The sequence below is a fragment of the Cyprinus carpio genome, chromosome B12 (assembly GCF_018340385.1).
Source record: "Cyprinus carpio isolate SPL01 chromosome B12, ASM1834038v1, whole genome shotgun sequence".
Lineage (NCBI taxonomy): Eukaryota > Metazoa > Chordata > Actinopteri > Cypriniformes > Cyprinidae > Cyprinus > Cyprinus carpio.
In genome coordinates this window covers 3,383,430-3,407,373 of record NC_056608.1, presented here as the reverse complement: position 1 = coordinate 3,407,373, position 23,944 = coordinate 3,383,430, and the positions used below count along the sequence as shown (strand labels likewise).

Genomic DNA, 23,944 nt, shown 5'->3' with positions numbered 1-23,944 from the left:
TTGGGGGTCTGCAGTATTTCTTTTTTATTAGATTTAAATCTACCTAGATTGTATCTACCCAGAATAAACGTAAGGCCAGTTTGATGTGTTTCTCACCAAAGTAACTATCTTGCTCACTTCCCACTTGGAAGTCTGATGAACGGCCATCTCGATAGTGTTCCTGATATCCACCCTTCCCCTGGAAAGCTCCCACAGAACTCATGATCAGACTTTCCTGAACAAAGAGGTTTGTATTTGTTTGTTTTCTTTCCCTCTACAACACTTTTCAACATGATGTCTGGTTGCCTTAAACTAAGAAAACTCTTAGTGGTAATTTGTTTACAGTTATAACTAAGGATTTTCTTAGATAAACTACAGTTGACCAATAAAAAATGCCCAATAAAAATATTTTTCAGATGCTTGCAAATTGAGTTACATTGGATGTAAACACTGCAGTAAATCCATCCTGAGCAAACTCCATTGTGGCAGAATCACCAGTGGACTGGACACCTAAAATAATATATGGGAAAAAAGTATTTAAAAGAAGTAAATATGATCTAAGATCATACCATAAGCAATATCATATTGACTGTGGCTGTGCTGTTCCAATACCAGCAAGGCTGAGATTTGACCATAGTGAGCATATGTCAAAGGTGAAGTATTTTTTATTTTTTTGTTCAGCACTCATGCAACACTGACTGTCAAATCCATTTTCATTGTTTCCCTCATCTACACCTGTATTGTGTTCTTTGTTCTTATTTGTAAATTTACCTTCAATAGCAATGTTTTCTTCCAGTTGTTCACGGATGCTGTCCAATGCGTCAAAGTCAGTCACATTAAACACATGCTTAGCAACAGGAGCAGATGCAATAACTTGTAACTGCTGCTTTGTATCTGCATCATCAAAAGCTTCACCGATCTTTGGGAATTGAAAAGACTAGACAGGTCATTTTGGAACATTAAAATTTTTTGTCCTTTTATATCTTGTTAAATGCAAAGACAAAGGTAAAAAATTCTCACTTTTTTGACTGATAATTTCATGCAAAGACAACATTTTTGTTAGGGCTGCACGATTAATCGCATGCATTTGTCATGCGTGTCTCATCAGTAAAGCCGGTTCCGTGATTAGCGGTAAATGTCTGTCACCTGTTTTCAAACGGGAGCGGCAGTTAATACACAGAGCCGTAGTTCACTGACAAGCTACGCAATATCGTGTTCATAATCGAATGCGATTAATCTCAATTATGAACAGAATATTGCGTAGCTTGTTATTAACTGCCGCTCCCGTTTGAAAACAGGTGACAGACATTTACCGCTAATCACGGAACCGGCTTTACTGATGAGACACGCATGACAAATGCATGCGATTAATCGTGCAGCCCTAATTTTTGTCATTATTATTCTCTGAAATTGTAAACACTGTAGTAGTCAATGTAGCTATATGAATGAGGACTAGAGCTTTCAATCTTTTAAAAATAAGACAAAACACAGTGAAAGTATAATAAACGTAGTCAATACAAGTTTTATGAACTTAATTTAACTAATTCAATGAAAAAACTGATTCAAAAGAGTGACTTGACAACTTGGACACTCTATTTAGAGGACTACATTAATTCTACTTTTTGTGTTTTTGTTTTTGCATCCCTTTTGACATTTGAAGACCTTGAGTCAAAGAAAACTTGGATCTTACACCAATAGCAAATCGTATAATATTCTTCTTTTCTGCCTTTTCAACAGCACCTCTGAGATGCGGTTCATCAGTTGAGCTACCATCAGTAATAACAATTAGGATTTTAATTGCTGATTGCCTCGCCCCTCCTTCACTTACAAAGAGCTCATCCCTGTACAATGGAAATAAGAAAAGCATCATATACAGTGTTGAAAACAGCTATTAGAAGTCACATAATTGTTTGTGCGCTTTACTTCTTATGGGTGTTGCAGTTTCAAACTCCGAAAAACTATTTGTTTTTCTCCAGATCAGCCAAACAACCCCTTAAAGAAATAGTTTATTCAAAATAAAAATTTGCTGAAACTTTGTTCAGCCTTAGGCCATGTAGATGAGTTTCTGGACAACAGATCTGGAAAAAAAATGCATTCCATCACTTGCTCAGCAATGGATTCTCTGCAGTGAATGGCTGCAGTGGCGCAAAAAGTGGGTATGCGCTATATGCGCTATAAACTCGAAAAAGATGGATAAAGCAAAAAAGCTATCTGGGGCTAAAAATAGAAAAAGAAAGAGGGAAAAGGAGATGGCATGTCAGGGGATGCAACAGCAGCTAAATAAATGGATGGTGAAAGGCAACAGGTAGGATTTAAAATGAGACGTCTATGCTTGGAGGCTTGTAAATACTGTACGTTATTCATGTTAACAGAGTAGCTAGCGTTTGCTAACACTGGGAATGTAGCAGACAGAATATGTAACTAGCTTAGAATATGCAAAACCGAGGTTGCTGAGCTGAAAACTATAAGGTAGCATTTACAATAAATGACAAGAATCTGGAAAGCAACTTTAATATCTCTGGTTTTACCGCGGAATCATACATAGATTTGCTACCAAACTTGGAGGCTTGCAAATATTAATGTTGACTGACAAGTGTTTACTAACTTACTGCAAAATAATGTTGCTGATATCTACATTTTGATAGATTTTGGTTAAACCCTATGGTACCAATCCCATGCATGCCATATCTCAATTTTATTTAAGTAAAATAACAACTGGTAAATATAAGGTAGCATGCACAATACATGACTATAAGCTGGAAAACATTACTTATGCAATAAGGCTGGTTTATCATGGAAAAAATAGATTATTTTTATTTATTTTTTTTACCATTAGCTGTTCATGTTAACTCAGCTGTGCTGTCAGACATACAGGCTAGTTGCACCCCTGAGTGGCTGCCATCAGAATGAGAGTCCAAACAGCTGATAAAAACATCACAATAATCCACAAGTAATCCACAGCAGTCCAGTCCATCTGTTAACATCTAAAGCTAGACTAAAGCTGAAACAAATCCATCTTTAAGACGTTTTTAACTAAATTGCAAGTCCATAATCCATATTAACACTTCCTCCAGTGAAAAAGTGCATCTCCTGTTGTTTCTCACATCAAAATCCACCAATATATTTGTTTAGAGCTGTTTGAACTCTTTTTTCTTGTAAACGGTGTAAACGGTTGACCTGTGCAGATTTCTCTCCTGATTCAGACAGGGCAGCTTTTTCACTAGAGGAAGCAATCTTATGGATAGAGGACTTATATTTCAGCCAGAAGCAACATTCTACAGTTACATTTTTTTCTTACAAACATGCAAGTTTCTGCTTCTTAAAATGTTAACTGATGGACTGGAGTTGTGTGGATTACTTGTGGATGATTTTGGTGTTTTTATCAGCTGTTTGGGCACCCATTCACTGCAGAGGATCCATTGCTGAGACAGTGATGCATTTCTCCAAATCTCAACTACATCTTTGATGGCCAAAAAATCCTTAAAAAATCTACAAAATCAGTTTTAGAAGAAAACTCTAATATGCAACAAAAAAAATAAAATAAGAACATTGAATCAACATCATGAAGTGCCATTTTGAGATACTCTATATTGATAACATTAGAAGTGACATACACAGTTTTATTTATAGCATTTGCACTGTAGGTCCATCCTTTTTGCTGTTTAATCTCTCCTATTCTTGTCCTCCATGAATCAATGTCATTGACTGCTTCAAACTTGGAGTGAATTTCAAAACCAGTGGAAAACTGTGCAATGGCAAACTATACAAGAAGAACACACACATCTGTGCATTACATGTCAGTTAAACATGCTGTTCCTGTCTAAATTGGTGATGGACTGCAATATGAACCACACTTTTTTAGTAGCATCTAAATGTAAAAATTGGCAATATGGACTCCTACCTGAGAACTGCAGTTGGAAAAACTCTGGATTATTGTTATGACAAAAGTTTTCATTTTAACAAAATCTACATCTTCTACACTCGCAGAGCCATCTATTAGAAAAGCAATGTCTATTTCTGGAGGGCAGTCTGTGGATGAGGTGTTTAGGAAAACAGGCATATAATTAGATTATCAATAAGCAATATAAAGAGAAATCTAGGGAATTCTTCATTTCACTTACTTCTCAAAGCACTTGGTATAGGTGCACTCACTGCATCGTTTCCACTCATGATAAAGCACATACCATTGAGGGTAGTAAGCACTTTGCACTGCTTAGGAATGGTTGGACCACAAACCTGAAGGAGAGTCGTTGTATTGAAGACATGTCAAACATTGTATCAATGTTGAAAGTACAAATCCCAGAATTCTGGTTTAAAATCATGCAATCAGTGCAATATTCAGCACAACATTTACATAAGGCATCTGTATATGTATTTATTTGTGCTTTAGGATGAACATACAACATACCACTGAATTAGAAGATTGTGGATCCTTAGTCATAGAAAGTCCAAGAGACATGTTAACAGCTTCAGAAGGCACTGTCATTGTATAAATAATTAAAATCATTTAGATATTACATGTCAAACAGACTTATCACTTGTAAATATGAAATATGAAAAAATAAATACCATTAATTGCCACCGGCAGGCAAGTTTCCTGTGAAATGGCACAGCTATAAACTTGTCCTCTTGTGTTATTGCTGTATTGTACTAAAGGATCACTCACAAGTAAACTATAGAAAAGTAAAGGAAAACATGTTAGGTTTCAAATATATATTTTATGAATTGTGATAGGTCAGTGTTCTGTAATGGTTGTTCACACAGGCATTTCTTGTATACAAAATAGTCTTAAATAAATTAATAAACAAAATATATAATTTTTGTTAAAAATTCTAACTCTTTTTCTCTCACCTAGATGTATCTGTCTGTATCACTCTATAGCCAAAGCCAACATCATTGTTTCTTGTAAAGTACTTCCAAGTCACAGGATCGATGTTGAATGTCAGCACTGAGTGAAATGCTGGATGATGAAAATTAAGACCATTATAACATGCACTCACACACACACACACACACACACACACACACACGCACACACACACAAATAATATATGTTCATTTTGAGCAATCTGTCTGCTCAAACTGCCACTATTTTGAAAAACACAAATATTATTGAGAAGACATGAGGTGGTTAAAAACACAGCTCATTTTACACTGAAAAAAAAAAGAAAAAAAAAAAAAAAAAATTTGTATGTTTTGTCTTGTTTTCCAGCACAAATATCTAATAAAAAACAAACAAACAAAAATCGAGAATCGAGAATAAAAAAAACTTAAATCGAGATGCATTTACTGAAAATACAAAATAAGATAAGATACTTTTTCAGAAAATAATTATCAAAATTTAGTGAGTTTGTACTAAAAAAATGCTGAAGTGGTAAGGAAAATAAAACTTAATTCAAAGGGAAGGGAAGTTTATTTTTCTTTTCCCTTGGCAGACATTTTATGTCATTTTGGTCACACTTTAATTTAGGGACCAATTTTCACTGTAAAGTAACTATATACTACAACTTTTGTCTTAAACTCCTAATTTGCTGCTTATTAACAGTTATTAAGGTAGTTGTTAACGGATCTTATTACAGTAAGTACTAATAAACAGCCAACATGCATGCTAATAAGTAACTAGTTATGCCATCATTTTGAATCTCCAGTAAATATCTTGATTTTGTAATGTTTAGATATTTGTACTATAAAACAAGACAAAAATACTGAGTAAGAACTTTTTTTTTTGTGGTGTAAGTTTTCCCTGAGGTTCACCCATGATAGTTTGAGCCAAAGCTGTCACAATTGGATACAAACAGAACTCATTTCCACTCTCTCTACCCAACAGAAAAAACAGGCCAGGTGCTATGTCAAAGCCTTAAATTTAAAAACACCCAAAATGATCAACACGACTAAGCTGCAGGGTTTGCAGTTTGCCCCATCATTCAAAAACAACCACTTTACAAACCCTGAATTGTGGCAGATTAATAGCGGTTTCATGCAGAACTTAATCCCCGTTTCAGGAACTATTTGAGGAACTACTCCGTTCCTTTAGCGGCAAAGAGGTGCTGCAACCCATCGTTTCTCAAATGCAAAACTCAGTCTTGTTTTAGCTGAAAAAAAAAATAAAACCCCTCAAACAAGACTTCAAAAAGGTTAAAGACCACAACAACCTAAATAGTTCTGACCAACGGACAGGTAAATGGTATGGTTAAATGGATGCAATCCTTGGACACAAACCAGCATGCACTAGAAATGTGGAAAGCAAAGATTCAGAGGCCAGTGACACTGACAAATCTGTAAAAGGCAAGTAACTTTTAAATAAAGCTATAAATCATGATAAATACATCCATGTTAGCTATGTACTAGATAAGCATTGGTACAAAGTTAGTGACCAAATCTAGAAACCCAACCAACATTACTGTTACAGTTGTGTCCAAGGAAGGCAGACGAAGGCAAAAGGTGCTATTTCAATAAACTTGATTAATAAGTACACGTCAGAAAACCGCAAGAAACCACACAACTAAACTTAAAGTAAAGTAGAACGGACAAAGGCTAAGGGGAGAACTGAGAGTATTTGAAGGGGAGCCAACAAAAGAACTAATGAGTTAAATAAACAAACACAGGTGAACGAAATGACAATTAGGAGTTAAAGTAAAACTAGGTCAACAGGGAACAGGTGAACTGAAAACACAATGAAAACAGGACAAAAACTAAGGCCCCGTCCACACGGAGACGCGTTTCGCCTTATACGCATAAATTTTGTATCGTATAGGCGTTTCGTCCACACGGATCCAGCGTTTTAGGAGTGTGAAACCGATATTTTTTGAAACCGGGTTCCAGAGTGGATAAATTTGAAAATGGCGCCCTTGCGTTTCCGTGTGGAACGATAACGTCATCAGCCCATGTCTCGCCCCTAGTCAGACATCGCTACATCACATAACAGCAACAAAAACATGAAGCTTTATGTGCATAATCCAAGTCTTCTTCTCCGTTTTTATTGTATCACTGTGGCAGAATTACAGCGCCACATGCTGGTCTGAAATGTATACTACATTGTTTTGTGGTTTCGTGTGGACGCAGATATTTCTTGAGACAAGAAAAAAAAAGATTGGATGGGGAAAGCTCTGGCTTTTTGTGAATGTAGCCAAAACATAACCCTAACAATTACAATTAAACACAGTTTGTAAACTGTGCTGTGAAAATGCTTATATGTAGTACAATTAGTGCAATAGCTGCAATGTAAGAGTTTAAATAAGACCGGATTGTTAAATATAGATTTATTAATGTCTTCATGCTAGGAAAGAGGAAAAGGGGAGACACACTTGTTATGTTGGTACTAAAGGAAATAAGGGAGTTAGAGGAGGCCAGGAGGAAGGAAGCCAACGCTGCAATGGATTGTTTCTTACAGATGCTGTCAGAGCAAGAGTCGAGAGAGGCTGCGGCGCAGGCGAGAGAACTGCATGTACAAATACTCATTTCTATGATTTGAGAAAAATAAAAGGTGTGACTTTTGGAGCTTAAAAATTAGACTGACTAATCACACAGTTTTCATGATTAATCACTTTCGATGCAATTAATTATCTACCAAGAGCTACTTTATAAAAACAACATAATACTTGATTGATTGATCACCATTGATTGATTATCAAATGACAGAGTAAGGAGGAAGATAGCTAACTCATATGGAAGTTGCCAAACCGATGCTATGGAGTAATAGTTTCTACTCTAGTAACAGTAACTTAATTTTTACTGAAACTAATTAATGGGGCAGTATATACATCTTCTTAATCATGAATTTCAAGCTGTGAATACAAAATACAGTGCTGCTGCAACATGTCCTCCAACCAATACGTCCGCATAGGCCGTTTTCTCCAAATCCCCAAAATACAACCCATCAGAGGGTATACTACAATTATGCCCCTATTGGCAACAGGACATTTTCATATTAATGCTTTGTACTCTTTTATCTGCATCATAATTCGGGTATCATATAGCTCAGTTGGTAGAGCAACGTGATAAATGACAATATGCAATCATGTGATCATGGGTTCAATCCAAGAGAACACACATGCTCATAAAATGTATATGCACTGTAAGTCATGATTTTGCATGATTTCTGTGAGGGCAGGTTTAGGGGTGGGGTTAGGTACAAATTCATATGAATTAGCTAACTAGTAAAATATGAACAAATTGCTGTGAGATTGGGTTGGACCATGTAAAAAGTCCACAAATTCCATTTAAATAAACATGCATTTTGTTTGGTAATGACAGTCATACGTCATTTCATGAAGACAGACACAACGCAACACGACACTGTCATTGTTTTTACGCACGCCAGAGGTCACTAAACTTTAAAATGTAAATATAGGTTGTAATAAGTTGCATGCACAAATTACCTATAGGGTCATTTTTTGTTGGAGGACAGTCTGTGCTGCCATCTTGGAATGATCAACAAGGAAAAAGTTTGAATGAAAGTCAATGGAAAAGATACCTGTCAGTGCACTGAATCAGCAGACTGCATTGGATTTTTGACAACGTCATTTTCTAAAATGTTTTACTTGGAATTACTACAATTTTAGAATGAATACTACTACAAAAAATAGTTCAACTAATGGTTAAACTTTTCAATAATTAGACTAGCTAACCTAATGATAAGAGCTACTGTATCAAATGTATAAAATGAATATAGAAATATGTAAAAGATGTTTTTGATCACAAGATTAACGCTTTTAAGACAAACAAATCTTGCAAAATCAGATGGAAAAGACTGTTGCTGCCTGTTGCAAAATGGAAATTATAGTTGGCAATAAACCATTAGGATGTCACCAACAGAGTCCAATGCAACGCCGTGAAAATCTTTTATGACTTGTGCTGGTTAAAAATAAAAATAAAAAAGTCTTAACGTTTTAAGAGCAAATGGCTTTCTAGTCATTGTTTTTGTGTTTTTTTAAAAGCCTGCACTGGATGAGTGTCTTTCTTTGTTGCAAAAAGGCACTAAAATGTTTGCAACCCTGTCTCCCTGCATCTTAAAGATAAATAAGGGGCTCACTCAAGACCCTGCTGTACACATCACCAAATTTGCAGCCAAAAATAGTGTTTGACAGCAACACAGTAAAATAAATATATAATAACAGCCTAAAATATCCGAACATATAAGTAGATGTGAAACAGTATGAAATTTTCATATCACAATTACAGTGACCAAAATGTTGTCAATATTATCACAGTATTATTATTATTAATATGTGCTTGAATTGGTAAAAAAGTTAAATAAAAACATTAAAATTGATGGTTGGATTTTAAACAAACAAAAATATTGGTTGGGTGAAGTGACAACCTAACATGGTATCTACTAACATGTAATAAAACCTTTATTCATGTTTTCACACAAACCAAACCTGCGCTGGATGTTGCGCCTGCGTGAGACTAACTTTGCCTAATGCTGACCAGTATTTACTGCAAGTTTTTCAAATCGCGATAATCAAATTTGGTACTCTTTTTCTTCTTTTCAAACATTAACTCTTTTCCTGCCAGCATTTTTTAAAAAACTTTCCAGTCACTGCCAGCGGTTTTGGTCATTTTCATTAAATTTTCTTGCCCCCCAAAATATTTTGTTGTATGAATAACTGAGCATTATGACAAAATAAAGAACAGAGCCTCTACTTTTAAACAAAACACTCTGTTTTTTTCTAGTTACAAGCATTCTTTTTTTAATTAACACTTGAATATAAGTTTCAGTTTTAAGCAAAAAGCTAAGAAAATTACTTTTCATCAAATACTACATCTGGATCATATTCAGTATGATGGCCAAAGCATAGATGCAGTAGATCAATTCCATCAGCACTAACAAAACTTCACAGTCCTAAACCACTTCCTGGATCAACATTTCACTCTGTAACATTAAGCAGTTTTCATTTATATCCTGTTTATTGTTGATGATCCCATTAATATTCATATGCATTTGATTACATATGAAATTGCTTGTCTCTGCGGCTTCCTCACCTGTGTTTTTAATTTGGAGATTCTAGTCTCATTCATAAAATACGTAATAGCGCTCCGAGCGTATAGCAGTAAAAACACGGAGAGCCGTAAAATCTCGTCTTTGGCGGGGAAAGAATTAATGATCATTAAAGTATGAAACATTAATACTAACCTTCTGGACTATTATCATGGTTTACCATTAAACTGGTAATGGTTTCATCAATAATAAGTACAAATTCATTAGGATTTTAATGAAACATACATTTGTGCCAATTTGAAAAAGTTCACATTACATCATGTATTGGTCTTACCACAAAACAGGTACAAAAAGAGGCAGAAATCCCAGTCCATGGTCATATCAGGCTCAGAGGCAATGGTGACATGAAAGCTCCAAATTTCCTAATATATGAAAAACAAAGACAGAATGAGCTTTTATTGAGAAAGATGCAAGAGTCAGTACATACAACTAAGGAGGGGCAGCCAAAAACGCAGAGGAAATGGACATAACGGACCTAAATGACTAAGCAAAAATGAGAAAGATATAATCAAAGGCCATGATGAACCAGGAAATGAAAAAACTTCAAGAAATACTGTATGTTCTGGGAATGCAATATCATTGTGTGACTCTATGACTGAGACTGCAGTGTTTCTTGTAGTTATGCAACAGATCGATGAGCAAGAAGTTAATAAAGAGTAACTTAAATTTTAGATTCACTGTACAGTGTACTGTTGGCTCTGTCAACTGACAGGACTAAAGGAAAATCAAACAGCAATGGTATTTCATTCATGAATGAATCTGAGTTTTAAACAAATCAGCTGTTTGAATAATTTAATAATGTGATCATAAAGACAGTCATTTGTACGATGTTCTAAGAATCACTTAAAATTACAGTGGAGTTTTCACTCTTTTTTGGCATTAAGGTCGGTTTTGTCTAAAGTGATAACTGGACAAAATGTGTTGTTGAAGTGTTCAATGAATTCTGCATGTCCCAAGGTATCAGAGGGAAACTCTGAGCAGTTGCTGATACTGAATTTGAATGGAAGATTTCAAAATTGATCTAAGAATTTTTAAGATCCCTCTGAATTATGTCAAATTTCAAAACATTATTCAACATAGGCCAAAAAGCAAATGGAAAATGTGCTGTTTTGGTTCTGTTTCTGTCTCCGCATTTCCCTGAGTACCCTCGTCTATTAGTTTCCATGGTTTTTGATTAATTAGCTCCACATGTTTCAGTTCTCCCTAATTACCTTTTCTACCTTTTAAGCCCTGTGTTTTGCACTAGCTCCTTAGTTCCGGTATTAATGTTGATTTGTGTTAATCTCCTGTGTTTCTCCTGTGTGTGGATTTATTAAAGGACTATCTTGTTTATTTCTATTCCTGCATTGTGTGCTTTCCATAGCTACACGTGACAGAATACCCAAACTCTAAGTTATTATTGCAGCATTTTTCTTTCTTTTTGTTTTTCTCCTCTCCTCTTCTCTCCTCTCCCAGATGGATATACCGGCCATCCAGCTCCTTTGCCTGGAGCAGCAGGACCATTCGCTGGAGGGCCATACTAGGGACTTCTTAGATCTGGCATGCCTTACACATTTCCCAGACCGCTCGCTTTGCATTTTTTACATCACCAGTCTGGGTGAATGGTGTAAGGCACACCTGCCAGCGAACGGTCCCAGAGAGATTTTTGCTGCGTTTGTGGAGTGGGTGCTGATGAATAACGGATCTTTATTCACCATCTGCCCCGCTGAGGAGGACTTCACCAGCCCCACTCCCGAGCCAGATACCAGTCAGCCATCATCCCGCTCCACGGAGCAATTGCTTGTGCCCACCGCAGACGGAAAGCCTGAGCCTGCCGCGATACGTGAGCCAGCGGGCATACCTGTGACTGAGCCAATCATCGCCCTGGAGCCTGAGCCTCAAGAGTGTTCTGACCAGGACCATGAGCCGGCAACATCGCCCATCCCCAAGGGAGTTTTGGTGGAGATCGAGGGGTTGGAGGGAAGCTCCGCCCACACTCCCGCCACTGAGGGTGAGCTGCTACTGGTAGCTGGACATTTATTTAGAGGAACTAATGGACATCTTTAAAAAGGACTTAATAGACTGCTTTGGGGAGGTAATACCCAGTTCCCCTGAATCTTCTGCGTCTCTGCTGGTTCCGCCCAGCTCCTTTTCTCCTGTGTTCCCTCCCAACCTCCCTCTCCCGCCTCCTCTCCTAAAACCAGCCAGTTCCTCAGCCTTATCTCCGCTGGTGCCTGTCAGTCTCTCAGCTCACCCTCAGTCAGCGCCATCAGGGTGCTCTGATCCGCCTCGGGACTTCCAGTCTCCAGCTACGTCTAGGCGTGAAGATCCCCTGTCTCTGCCTCCACCCTCCGAGTCCTGGACTCCAACTTGGTCCTTCGACCCATCGGCTCCACCTTGGCTCCTAGCTCCCTCGTGGCCTGTCATCCCACTATCTCCACCAGAATCCCTCGTCCCTCTGGCTCTGCCTTGGTCAGTCGTCAACCATCCACCACCTCATCACTCCATCCCTCTGGCTCTGTCAGGCTCCTCCTTTCCTTTAGCTCCACCTTCATCCTCAGTCACTCTTCCGGGTCCCCGTCTCCGCTGCGGTTGCCTGAGTCACTAGCTCTACCTTGGCCCTCCGGATCCTCAATGTCCTCAGAGTCTTCACCTCCAGTGGCTCCATCTCCATCACTCATCTGCAGGGTGATGTCTGCCAAAACTCCACCATGGCTCCTCCCTCCATCGAATCGGCCTTGTCCTGGCTGGTCTCTGGATCTCCATCTGGCTCCTCCTGCTCTGGGCTCCTCCCTGGCTCCTCCCTCCATCTGCTCTGCCCTGGCCCTATGAACTATGCCCCTTTCCCATTGCCGAGTGCCTCATGACCACCTCCTGAACCCCCACCCCCTCCTCTGTTGGACTGTTTATAGGCGCGAGAATGCACCTTCTTGTAGGGGGCGAACTGTCACTGTTATGTTCTGTTTTGTTTCTGTTTATTTCTCCACATTTTCCTGAGTTCCCTTGTCTATTAGTTTCCATGGTTTTTGATTAATTAGCGCCACACCTGTTTCAGTTTTCCCTAATTATCTTTACTAGTATTTAAGCCCTGTGTTTTTGCCTAGCTCCTTAGTTCCGATATTGATGTTGATTTGTGTTAATCTCCTGTGTTTCTCCTGCCGCTGAATTAATTAAAGGACTATCTTGTTTATTTCTATTCCTGCATTGTGTGCTTTCCATAGCTACACGTGACGATGCTAGTCATAATGACAGTCTTTCTGATCATTCTCACCTGATTTTAAGGTCTAAAATCTTTTCAGATTATATTCTTGAACTGGGTGTTGCCTAAAATGTTTATCATACTACAGTATGTGAATATTTGAATGTGTACAAATTGTAGTTGTCATCGTGTATTGAAGAAGACTCAGTGAAGATGAATAAATTCCAACACAAAGTTTAATTACAATAAGCCACACAAGAGATAATCCAAACGGACAGGGAAACACACATCTAAGTAAATGGTGACCAGACAAAGAGTGTCTGTGAAGGAGCAACTTAAATACATAGAAAATGAGGATAATTAACTAGACACAGGTGATGGTGGTTAACTAAATAATAAACGAGACCAGGAATATAACCAAATATGGGCACACAGGAACTAAACCAGAACAGAAGACAGGAAAACATAGAAACAAGCTCCATAAAGTGACACCATACTTGGCTGTGTGTCACGTCACTTGTTGTCTCATCTTTACTACGGTTGTGTTGGATTACCTGTTTCTGTGTTGGATTTACACTGTGTGGATTATTAAAGACTGTGTATCTCTTGTATTATTTCCAGATCCTTACTATTACTAACACTCACAAACCACACATCCCACACTGTAGGCAGAACAATCCTGACATCTTGCGCATTTTGTATATGTGTACTAATACCCAACTTTCTTTTCCTATTGGTCTCTGGAATTGCCAGTCTGTGGTAAACAAAGCAGATCTATTACTATTCATTCAAGGCTAAAGCTCATGGCCCTGACAGAGACCTGGATCAAACCAGATGACAATGCTACTCCTGCAGTACTCTACAATAATTTCTAATTTTCCCATACCCCCTGTCTGACTGGAAGAGGTGGAGGTACTGGTCTGCTCATCCCCAATGATTGGAAGTTTAATCTTTTACCATCTCTGGGTATCAACAGCTCCTTTGAATCACATTTAGTTACTATCAACCACCCTCTTAAAATCCATTTTGTAGTTGTTTATTGGCCCCCAGGAATGCTAGGTAAATTCTTGGAAGAATTAGATATGGTACTCCTCTAGTTATGGTTGGAGACGTCATTGTCCACCTAGATAAACTGACACTGCTCCGCTGGCCACGTGCTGGTCATGTGTTGGTTACTCCACTGTACACCTCGGCTCACTACCTGCTCACTCTTAACATTATCAGGGTTCCTGACACAACACATACCCCTACACATGTCATCTTTCAAAGTAACCTATGCTCACTCTCACCCCTCTCTGCTATCTGCTATGATTTCATCTTCGCTTCCTCCTCTTAAAAAATTCTCATCACTTGATGCTAACAGTGCTACTGATACTTTCTGCTCCACTCTGACATCTTGTTTAGACACTGTCTGCCCCTTGTCTTCCAGACCAGCCTGTACCACCCCTTCTGCCCCTAGGCTGTCTGATGTTCTCTGTGAGCATTGTTCTAAGCTCAGGACAGCAGAAAGGGTATGGCGCAAATAAAAAAATCCTACAAACCTTAATCGGTCAATCCTCTCTTCGTTCTCTGCTAATGTTTCCATGGCTAAAAGGACATACAATCATAATAAAATTAAAAATTTGTCTAACTCTCACATTTCCCTTCCCCCTTTGTCCTCCTCCTCCCCCTCCTTCATCAACTCAAACAGCTGATGACTTTGCCACATTCTTCATTAATAAAATTAATACCATCAGTGCACAATTTTCCACATCACAATCTGTCGAGCACATCTTACCAGCAAACATACTTGTTGCATCCTTCTCCACTCTCTGAAGCAGAAGTCTCCAAATTTATCCTTTCCAGTCATCCTACTACTTGTCCACTTGATCCTATTCCATCTCATCTCCTTCAAGCCATTTCTTCTTCAGTTGAACTTGCACTCACTCACATCAATAACACATCCATTCAGAATGGTGTTTCCCTATAAACCCATGGATAAACCCACTACTTTAGAAACTCATTCTTAACCCAGCTCTTTTAGAGAATTACAGACTGGTAATATATGTTATACAGTAGGTGGCCATCCAAAACGTTGGTTCTACCGCCGCCGCTCGTACCGCCGCCGCGGCGTCTGCAAAGTGCATTTGCAGCTTTTGACCGCTGAGTGGCGCTTTAATCACAAGTTTTCAAACAAACGCATCAAAGCACATTATCGCAAATAATCATCAGCTTTGCCTCACCGATGTGTTATATTTGACTGCAGTCGGGGGAAATGAAAGAAAACCACTGTAGGCTAGTTAAAATATTTAATATTCACAGATGAAAGTTTACTAATTATGAAGATATGTGCGTTTCTTAGAACAAATTAAAGCAGGATAAATGCCAAGCCTGTGCCTGAGCCTGTGCTTATATTTTCTCTACACCATATTTTAGATTAAACCACATTTAAATAGTGTGCAGTATTATTTATATAATATGAATTATGTGTTATATTATTAAAAAGAAAATGTGGTTTACTTTGCATTAGAGCATTAAAAGGGGTAGCATAGTGAGCTAGGCTTGCGTGTTTTATAAATTATTTTCTTTATTTTAGTAAAACGTGAGGCACTTTATAATTTCGCTCCCATTATTTAGGCCTAATTAAAACAAGAAACGAACAAATTAAACCTGCATGATTTAACTAAATCATTGAAACTCTAAAGAATGGACTGATTAATAAAACGTCTTCACGTATAAACTCAAGTTCTCTCATTATAATCAACAAAATACACACAATGTAAAAAAGAGCTTCATTAATTGACAACTTCAATGATTTTAAATGGAGTCTTCTTTACCTGCTTTCATATAATTTAAGTAAAGTAAAAATAAATAAATAAAATAAATAAATAAATTGCAGCCGCATTTAAATGCAGGTTTGTGTAATATTCCGTAAAATATCAGCGCAAGATTAGCTCGGCGCGGGTGATGCTGAGTGCACGTGCAGCATTTATTCTTATTTGTCTACATATTTTATCTTCATTACAAATCTTGTTTGGTTTTATTTAGGATAATTGCATGTAAAAAAAATATTTACTTTGTAATGCACATGCAAAATGTGAATTATTATTCATATTCAAGGGTTTGTGCAAAAATTATTAATGTGCATGCATGACAGGGAGGCGCCATCTCGATCCCGTGATTTTTTTCCCTAATAATGAAATAACTGAAAATTTTGGTGTCTCACATACATGAGAAATATATCTACAGAAAGCTTGAAATGTCTTTTAAACGAATCAATTCAAAACGAAAGCATTATGTAATCTGTGAATGTTGTATTTATCTCTAAATGCGCGTCCATGTGGATAAAGTCAGCACTGTGAATTTCATCTTGCAGCCGACAAGAAAACATTTGTTTATTAATAAATAATTAAAATGTCTCCTTTTTCACAATTATTGGGCTACTTCTGCCTGTGCTTTGTGGCAAACTTAATGTGTGTGCTTGAGCACGGAATATATTATATATTAAGGCTCATTATGGATTATAGTTGTAAATTTAATATAAACCTGCGATTAGTTGAATAATGACAAATGAACGACTAGTAACTAGAAAAATCTTACGTGGGAGGCAGATCTATTAAATACCCTCTAGACATCTCTGTTAAAGCTTTTAAAGCATTTAATACGCGTTTGCATAAATTCTTCTTTCAGAAAGGTGTCTTAACACTGGTTTTCCCTCTGAAACACAAAAACGAAAATTGAAATAAAATCAATATTTTATGTTTTGAGAATGATTGGGCTCAACCCTCCCCGCGCGTTTGAGACATGCTGCCGAGCAGAGTATGTGCGGAGCGGGGTTATTCTGACTGGGGCGAGGAGAGGAGCGTCGTAGTTTTCACTCGCTCCAAGAGCGCTCCACCACCGCTCCATCACGAGTACAATTCAGGCCAACAGCCTGTAATATAACTCCATATTTAGCAATAATTCACAATATAAAAACATTAAACTATAGCCCAGCTTGATACACACAATCTCTCCGATAATAATATTATAATGCCGGCAATAGTCGAGCGTTACAGGCTAGTTCTCAAGGAGTTTGTCTTCCTTTTACTGATTATTTTGGGGTTAAAAGCATGATTTAAAACAGATACAGCACATTCACACGCAATCGCTGTCGCAATAATGCATTCAAACAAATGTAATCTTACAGTAGGCTACTTCATCTGTATCTGATTTTGAATGAGCAGAAATCTGTAAGAAATGCATCGATCTGTAGATAAAATAACTGACGAAAATGTACTGTTATTTTTTTCACAAACCAAATTTGCACAGCAGAATGTAGCAATTATACCTTTTAATGCTGACAATGTTATTAGTTTGGCGTTTGGTAGGAAAAAAAGTTTGCACACAATAGCCTAATCCCCTTTGAAACTCTCCTGTTATTTTATTTATTTATTTATTTTTATTTTATTTTTATAGGGCAAGGCAATTTCCTCTGAAATTAAGTTATAATTACTTATAAACTTTATTGTGCTATACAGTAATCAACATTTGAAGTGGATCAAACCTTTCTTTAAAGTTGTCCTAAAACCTGTTCTGCAAGTTTGAAACCCCCATAAGACACTGTCCATATGAAAGAGCAAGAAATTCACACCTTAATCGTGACCCCCACAAGCTATACAGAACTACCCCCCAGCCCCCTCCAGCTGAGCTGAATTCGGTCTGTTTTTTTTTTTTTGGCTGCGAGGAACGGTGTTGTCATGTTACTGGGATGAAACATACCTGCACTCACAGCAGCCGTTCTCTTTTTATTCATTATTTTCCCGCAGCCCATATTATTATTATCACTAGACCAAAATAATAACAAATTCTCAATTGATAATTAATCATTATTTTTGCGAAAATCATTGTTATTTGTGAACGTAGGCGTTTGAGGAAGGCTTTAAGACCAAGCAGAATCCTCCTTCAGCTGCTCCTGCTTCACAGCGAGCGCGAGCTCTAACTGACCCAGCTTCACCGTCCGCGGTTTGATTTTATAAAATCAGTTTGAGCGAATACAACTCATTTATCATGAACCCAACATTTAGCAAGGCGGGAAAACATTCAGTCTACCTGAAGAAAGACGTATTTCATTGAGATAATGCTGTTTAATAGAGATAAAAAAAAAAAACAATAGTGTAGGCTTTTCTTAAACTTGGAGCTCATTATATTGAAATACAAATCCAAACACCAGAAGCAACCTACACTCTCAGTGTTCTTTCACTGAAAAATATGCATTTTATTTATTCACAGGCTATATGGTTGAAATAGTAATATTTTAGTTGAAAACTGTAAGTGCCATTGTTTAAAAAAATGCATCATAGAAATGTTTCATATATCGACCTTCAGTTGTCATGCTTTAAAATCCCATGCCATTTGTAATTTCACTGTATTTTCACCTCCTAAATTACTACCCCAATTCTATAATGGTAAAATTTATTCAGACCGATGGCGTTTTTTATGACATTATTTATTTTTATTTTTATTTTTAGAATAGGCTAATTGTAGCCTACATAAATGGATGAATCAAAACAAATATAACCTTTTAACTGCAGGCAGATATAGACCTATATTGTTGTACATTACAAATATTTGGATCGTCCCTTATTCTGTCCCTTATTTTATTAAAGAAAAAATACTTATTTTCTTCAAGAATAAACATTATAAATAGCCTAAATAATAAAAGAAAGAACCTCTATTAGCCCTTATTTGTAGGTTGAAGGAGATATGCGAGCGATTAATAGATTTAAAAAAGAAAAAAGTGGGTGCTTGGTTTCAGAAAACGAATACAGCTCGTAAAGAATGCTATGATGAAAAAGTCATGCTAACTTATTAATTCATAGAAATAATTTAAGCAATTATAACCTTTTTTATACTTAATTTGATTTTTTTTTTTTTTAATAAACAATTCCTGTATAAAATGTGACAGCAACCTTTATATCAAACATTTTGAAATCGTCCACAGCTGAGCATCGCAGGAGGCAGATCTGAAGTTATATTTGTTTTGTTCACAAAGTGAATGTGATAAACAAAGTAATTTTTAGATGCAATGGAAAAATAAAGCTGGATAAAAACATACACGAAAACACGCTAAAAAATAAATTAAGTTTGTGAGAGTTGCATTTTATTACATTCAGAAATAATAACAGCAGGCCTAATAATGTTATAGGCTAATAACAGGATATTTTTAGTTCCCTTCACTATACAAAAATCCTTTAAATTTAACAAATTTATCAGAACAGAACAAGAATTACAAATATATAATTCTAATGGATAAATATAATTGCAGTATATAATAATATAGGCTTATAAACAACAACAAAAATAATAATAATTAAAAATAGTTTAAAGCGATACATAAGGTTGCTCTTATCTCTCTCATTCAGAACAAATCCAAACATGTTGCCCATTTGAAGCTAAACTCTTATTTATCAGGTGAAACAGGCTTTTGATTTCACACGTGTTTCAGTATCGACGGAAAAAAAATCATAACTAGCAAAAATATGCCAAAGTGGCTGCTCGCGCCGCATGGCTCGGTGAACGACTGCTGTTTCCAATGAATATGTGCGCGTGAGGCACCAGCGCGATCAAAGTCACAATTCACAATTATTGGTCACACAGTAAAGGCATTATTCAAAAATGCAAAGTGTTAGCAGTTTGAAAAATCAAGAATAATAACAGAGTTAATAAGAATTATTTGTAAATGCTGGACCGTTCTCATTTCGCTCTGCAAATGGAACCTGAAGATTATTATTTATTTATTTATTTTTAACCAAGAATGAACCGAAATATATATATATATATATGGGGGTGGTGGGGGTGTGTGGGTATATATATATATATATATATATATATATATATATATATATATATTAAGCAAAATATATATATATATATATATGCCTATATATGTAATGACTAAGCATAAGAGCCTTTGTGTAAAGGTCTTTCTTTAAATTTTTGATGAGTAGACTGTAGCCTAAGACCATCCTATTTTTAATGGCTTTTAAGGATGTTATAATGTATATTATAATGTTATTGTTGTTTTACGTCTTCCTTTCATTTTACAATAACATTCAGTTCGCAATCCGTCCCTTTGCGCCACCTGGCGGTAGTTTCACAAATGATTTTAACAAGCGACTGATTTGCAGTTAGCGCCACGGCCCCGCGGCGGCGGTATTACCCATTTTGGTTGTCTACCTACTGTACTGTATATGTTAACTAATGAGGCATTAAGTGCGTGGCACTGTGACCAACTTAACATTTTACAGAGTTTAATGTAGCAATGTGGTCTCTCAGTTTTTCAAGATCAGTTTTAATCGTGTAACTGTTAATAGATTTGAACAAAGAAATAAAGTGTTACTACTCACAGGCCGTATTAATTGTAAATACAAAAATAAGACGAGTAAAGAAAATGCGGTACATATTCAGATAATCACCCTTTACTTAAATATATGAACACCTGGGAGCTTTACCAGGTACTGTCGATGGAGTATTTACATGTGGTGTTATCATAAGAGAACTGTTGATTTTAAATATTGTGATATATCGTCACACTCTATAGATATAGATAATACTATATAGATAATTGTTGCTTTGAATATCACGGTTATCGCCAATACCGGTATATCGCAACACCCCTAGCATCTTATATGGCAAAAGATCAATGGAATTTTGGTTTCTCAGTTCTCAGAAAAGAAAGAATGTCACACCTCTGTTATTCAATTTGCACTGGCTACCAATTGCTGCTCGCATAAAATTCAAGGCATTGGTGTTTACCTACAAAACCATGACTGGCTCAGCACCCCTTTACCTAAATTCACTACTTCAGAAATATGTGGCCTCTAGAAGCTTGCATTCTGCTTGCTTTCTTCTAACACTTGCGCTCTCTTTTCTATTTCTATTCTATTCTATCCAAAATTCCATCTGTGACAGAAATTGAGAAAAAATCTTACCCTTGTATGTAGTTGTATATGTTGTAATTTTAAAAATGACTGTATGGTCAATGACAATAAAGTACAAAACCACAGCAGAGTGGAAAGACTTTGGTGGTTTACAGAAAATGTTCTATGTGCTTAGACCATCTGCTAAGATGAGAAAAAGAATTGACATCTGTTTGGTCAGAAAGTTTCTTGGTGAAAATAAAAGTGTGACGACACTTACATAGCAAGAATTTGTTGACCTTTGTACCTTTACCATAAAAGGGTTGCACCATTTATTGTGTTAAACCACGGGCGTGTGAATACATCAGATGTGTTGCAATTTTTAACTTGCAAAAGAGATAAGAGTAAGAGTGTTAATTTCTCTTTCCTGCTTTTATGTGTTTCTTCCTTTATGTCTTCCTGTCTTTCCTTTATTATTCTGCTCACAGTGTCAAACACTTGATCATTCAATGTTTTTCTATCACAGCTTGGAAATTTCCCTGGTTTAAAGTTTAAGTCAACTCACGTGACCTACCCATGCTCTTATAAATCCAGAAAGCATATAATAGTGATCACTGAATATCTGCAAACATTTGGGCAATTGTTAGTTTTAGAAGAAAACATTTTTTTTTTTAACAGTGTCTCCAGCAGGTTATGAATACAGCTACTAACCATCTCTCACTTTCTCATTTCTGTCTTTTATAAATATTTGCTAACTGAAAGCCCATTTGTCAGTAAGTAAAACTGTATGTTGTAAGGGATTTTTCTTTATGCTTCCCTTTTGTAGGCACTTACCTTTTCTACTATATTTAATATATAGCTTTAATACCTGCAGTGAGCAGGTATTAAAGCTATATATTGGTATTAAAGCAATATAGTGAGACCTCGGTGGGTCAGTGTTGAGCTTTATAAAATATCCATATTATATTCACTTTATAAATAAATTTGATAAATACTTGTTATATAAGTCAAAATGACCCTTTCCTGACACCTACAAAATTAATATAATCCCAGGACAAATACCATCCTGTACTCACTGGAAAATCGTGCCTATGATGTAATGTTGCTTCTTGCACGTTTCATGAAATTTCCAAGTTGAAAAGTGCCATGCATGAGGCTAAAAGTGCAGTTTTATCCAAAAGATGTGAACATGAATTTGGCAATGTTTCATTACACTGGGCATTCTAATTTGGAAATGAAATGTCCAAAAATGTTAGTGGTGCTAAAAAGCTAATGCCCTATCACGTCTGAAATAAAGTTATGACTTTCACAAGGCTCTTACCGGAGCGCTCTGCATCTGCTCTGCAGCTGAGCTACCTAGCAAATGTACTTTGTCAGAAAAGCCAGACATATGTAACTGGTTGTGATGCAAAGATCAAGATATATTAGTTCACAAATCATGCATTCATGAGCTAAAAACACATTACTGTGCAAGGAACCATTTAAGGGATAGTTCACCCAAAAATGAAAATGTGATGTTTATCTGCTTACCTCCAGGGTATCCAAGATGTAGGTGACTTTGTTACTTTAGTAAAACACAAATTGTGATTTTGAGCTTCAGGCGTTGCAGTCTCTCAGCCGTACAATGCTTGGCAATGGTGACAGAATCTATGAGAGAAAAAAAACATGCATAGAAAAATCCAAATTAAACCCTGCGGCTCGTGATGACACATTGTAAAGAAACAAAACGATCGGTCTGTACAAGAAACTGGACAGTATTTATATCGCTCTTTTTTTTTTTTTTACCTCTGATTCATGCAATGTCCGAACTGTTAGAACTCTTATCAACCAACTTCACAGCAGCCTGCATCATCTTCTTCTTGTTGCTTTATGGAGGATTGCAGACTTATAAGTGCATTACCGCCACCTATCTCTCAAGTGGACCGTTAACACTCCTGATTGAGATTGTAGATAGAGTGTTCATGGTCCATTTGAGAGATAGGTGGCGGTAATGCACTTATAAGTCTGCAATCTGCCATAAAGCCACAAGAAGAAGATGATGCAGGCTGCTGTGAAGCGCGTTCACAAGAGTTCTGACAGTTCAGACCGAGCGGCAACCTCGCGCTCTCTCTCGTGAAGCCAATAAGGAAGTGACTAAAACTGTAATTCATCGACTGGCCGCTTGAGGCTGGCTGCAAAAGGGAGTCAGTCCCATAGACTCCCCATGTTAAAATGCCCAGCCTGGTTCAAAAAATGATTTTGGTCTATATTGCTAATTTTGCCCTTCATGACAACTGTGAGGGGGGTGAATTTCTTTATAACTCATCCGTTTAAATTATATTAAGCCTTAAAGTTCTGCATAATTAAGGGCGTGGTCACTTGAGTGACAGGTGGATTGCCGCTGCTGACAATGCCGTCGCGCTAGTTGGCCCATTCTCCATTAAACCAGCTCCCGCCTTTTTGCCCATTTTCGATTATCCGGGAGAGTCGCGCGGGTGACGCGCTGCCAAGATGGCGACGGCCCCCTCTGCACACTTTGAGCTTCAAAACCGCTAGTAACACCTGACAACAGCAGAAACCTACCTATTGTAAATGCGTTCAATACAAACTATTCTTCAGACATTGCGTGAATCAGAGGTAAAAAAAAAAAACAATATAAATACTATTCAGTTTCTTGCACAGACCGATCGTTCGTTTTTTTTTTTTACACATCAATGTATCGTCACGAGCCGCAGGGTTTAATTTGGATTTTCCTGTGCATGTTTTTTTTTCTCTCAAAGATTCTGTAACCATTGCCAAGCATTGTACGACTGACAGACTGCAACGGCTGAAGCTAAAAATCACAATTTGTGTTCTACTAAAGAAACAAAGTCACCTACATCTTGGATGCCCTGGAGGTAAGCAGATAAACATTACATTTTCATTTTT

General features: G+C 37.0%; 1 protein-coding gene across 1 annotated transcript in view; it reads right to left on the bottom strand.

Annotated features, from left to right (window-relative positions):
• The window catches only part of LOC109068249 (integrin alpha-X-like), a 34,140-nt gene extending 11,538 nt beyond the window's left edge, over positions 1-22,602 (bottom strand). The window contains exons 1-12 of the mRNA XM_042734724.1: positions 22,568-22,602; positions 10,254-10,341; positions 4,831-4,939; positions 4,549-4,652; positions 4,388-4,458; positions 4,101-4,215; positions 3,881-4,008; positions 3,594-3,739; positions 1,670-1,820; positions 751-898; positions 416-489; positions 97-214 (exon numbers count right to left, since the gene is read on the bottom strand). Coding sequence (XP_042590658.1) covers positions 97-214; positions 416-489; positions 751-898; positions 1,670-1,820; positions 3,594-3,739; positions 3,881-4,008; positions 4,101-4,215; positions 4,388-4,458; positions 4,549-4,652; positions 4,831-4,939; positions 10,254-10,299 — 1,210 coding nt within the window. The 5' untranslated portion in view covers positions 10,300-10,341; positions 22,568-22,602. The remainder of the gene's footprint in view (positions 1-96; positions 215-415; positions 490-750; positions 899-1,669; positions 1,821-3,593; positions 3,740-3,880; positions 4,009-4,100; positions 4,216-4,387; positions 4,459-4,548; positions 4,653-4,830; positions 4,940-10,253; positions 10,342-22,567) is intronic.
• Positions 22,603-23,944: the final 1,342 nt, after the last annotated feature.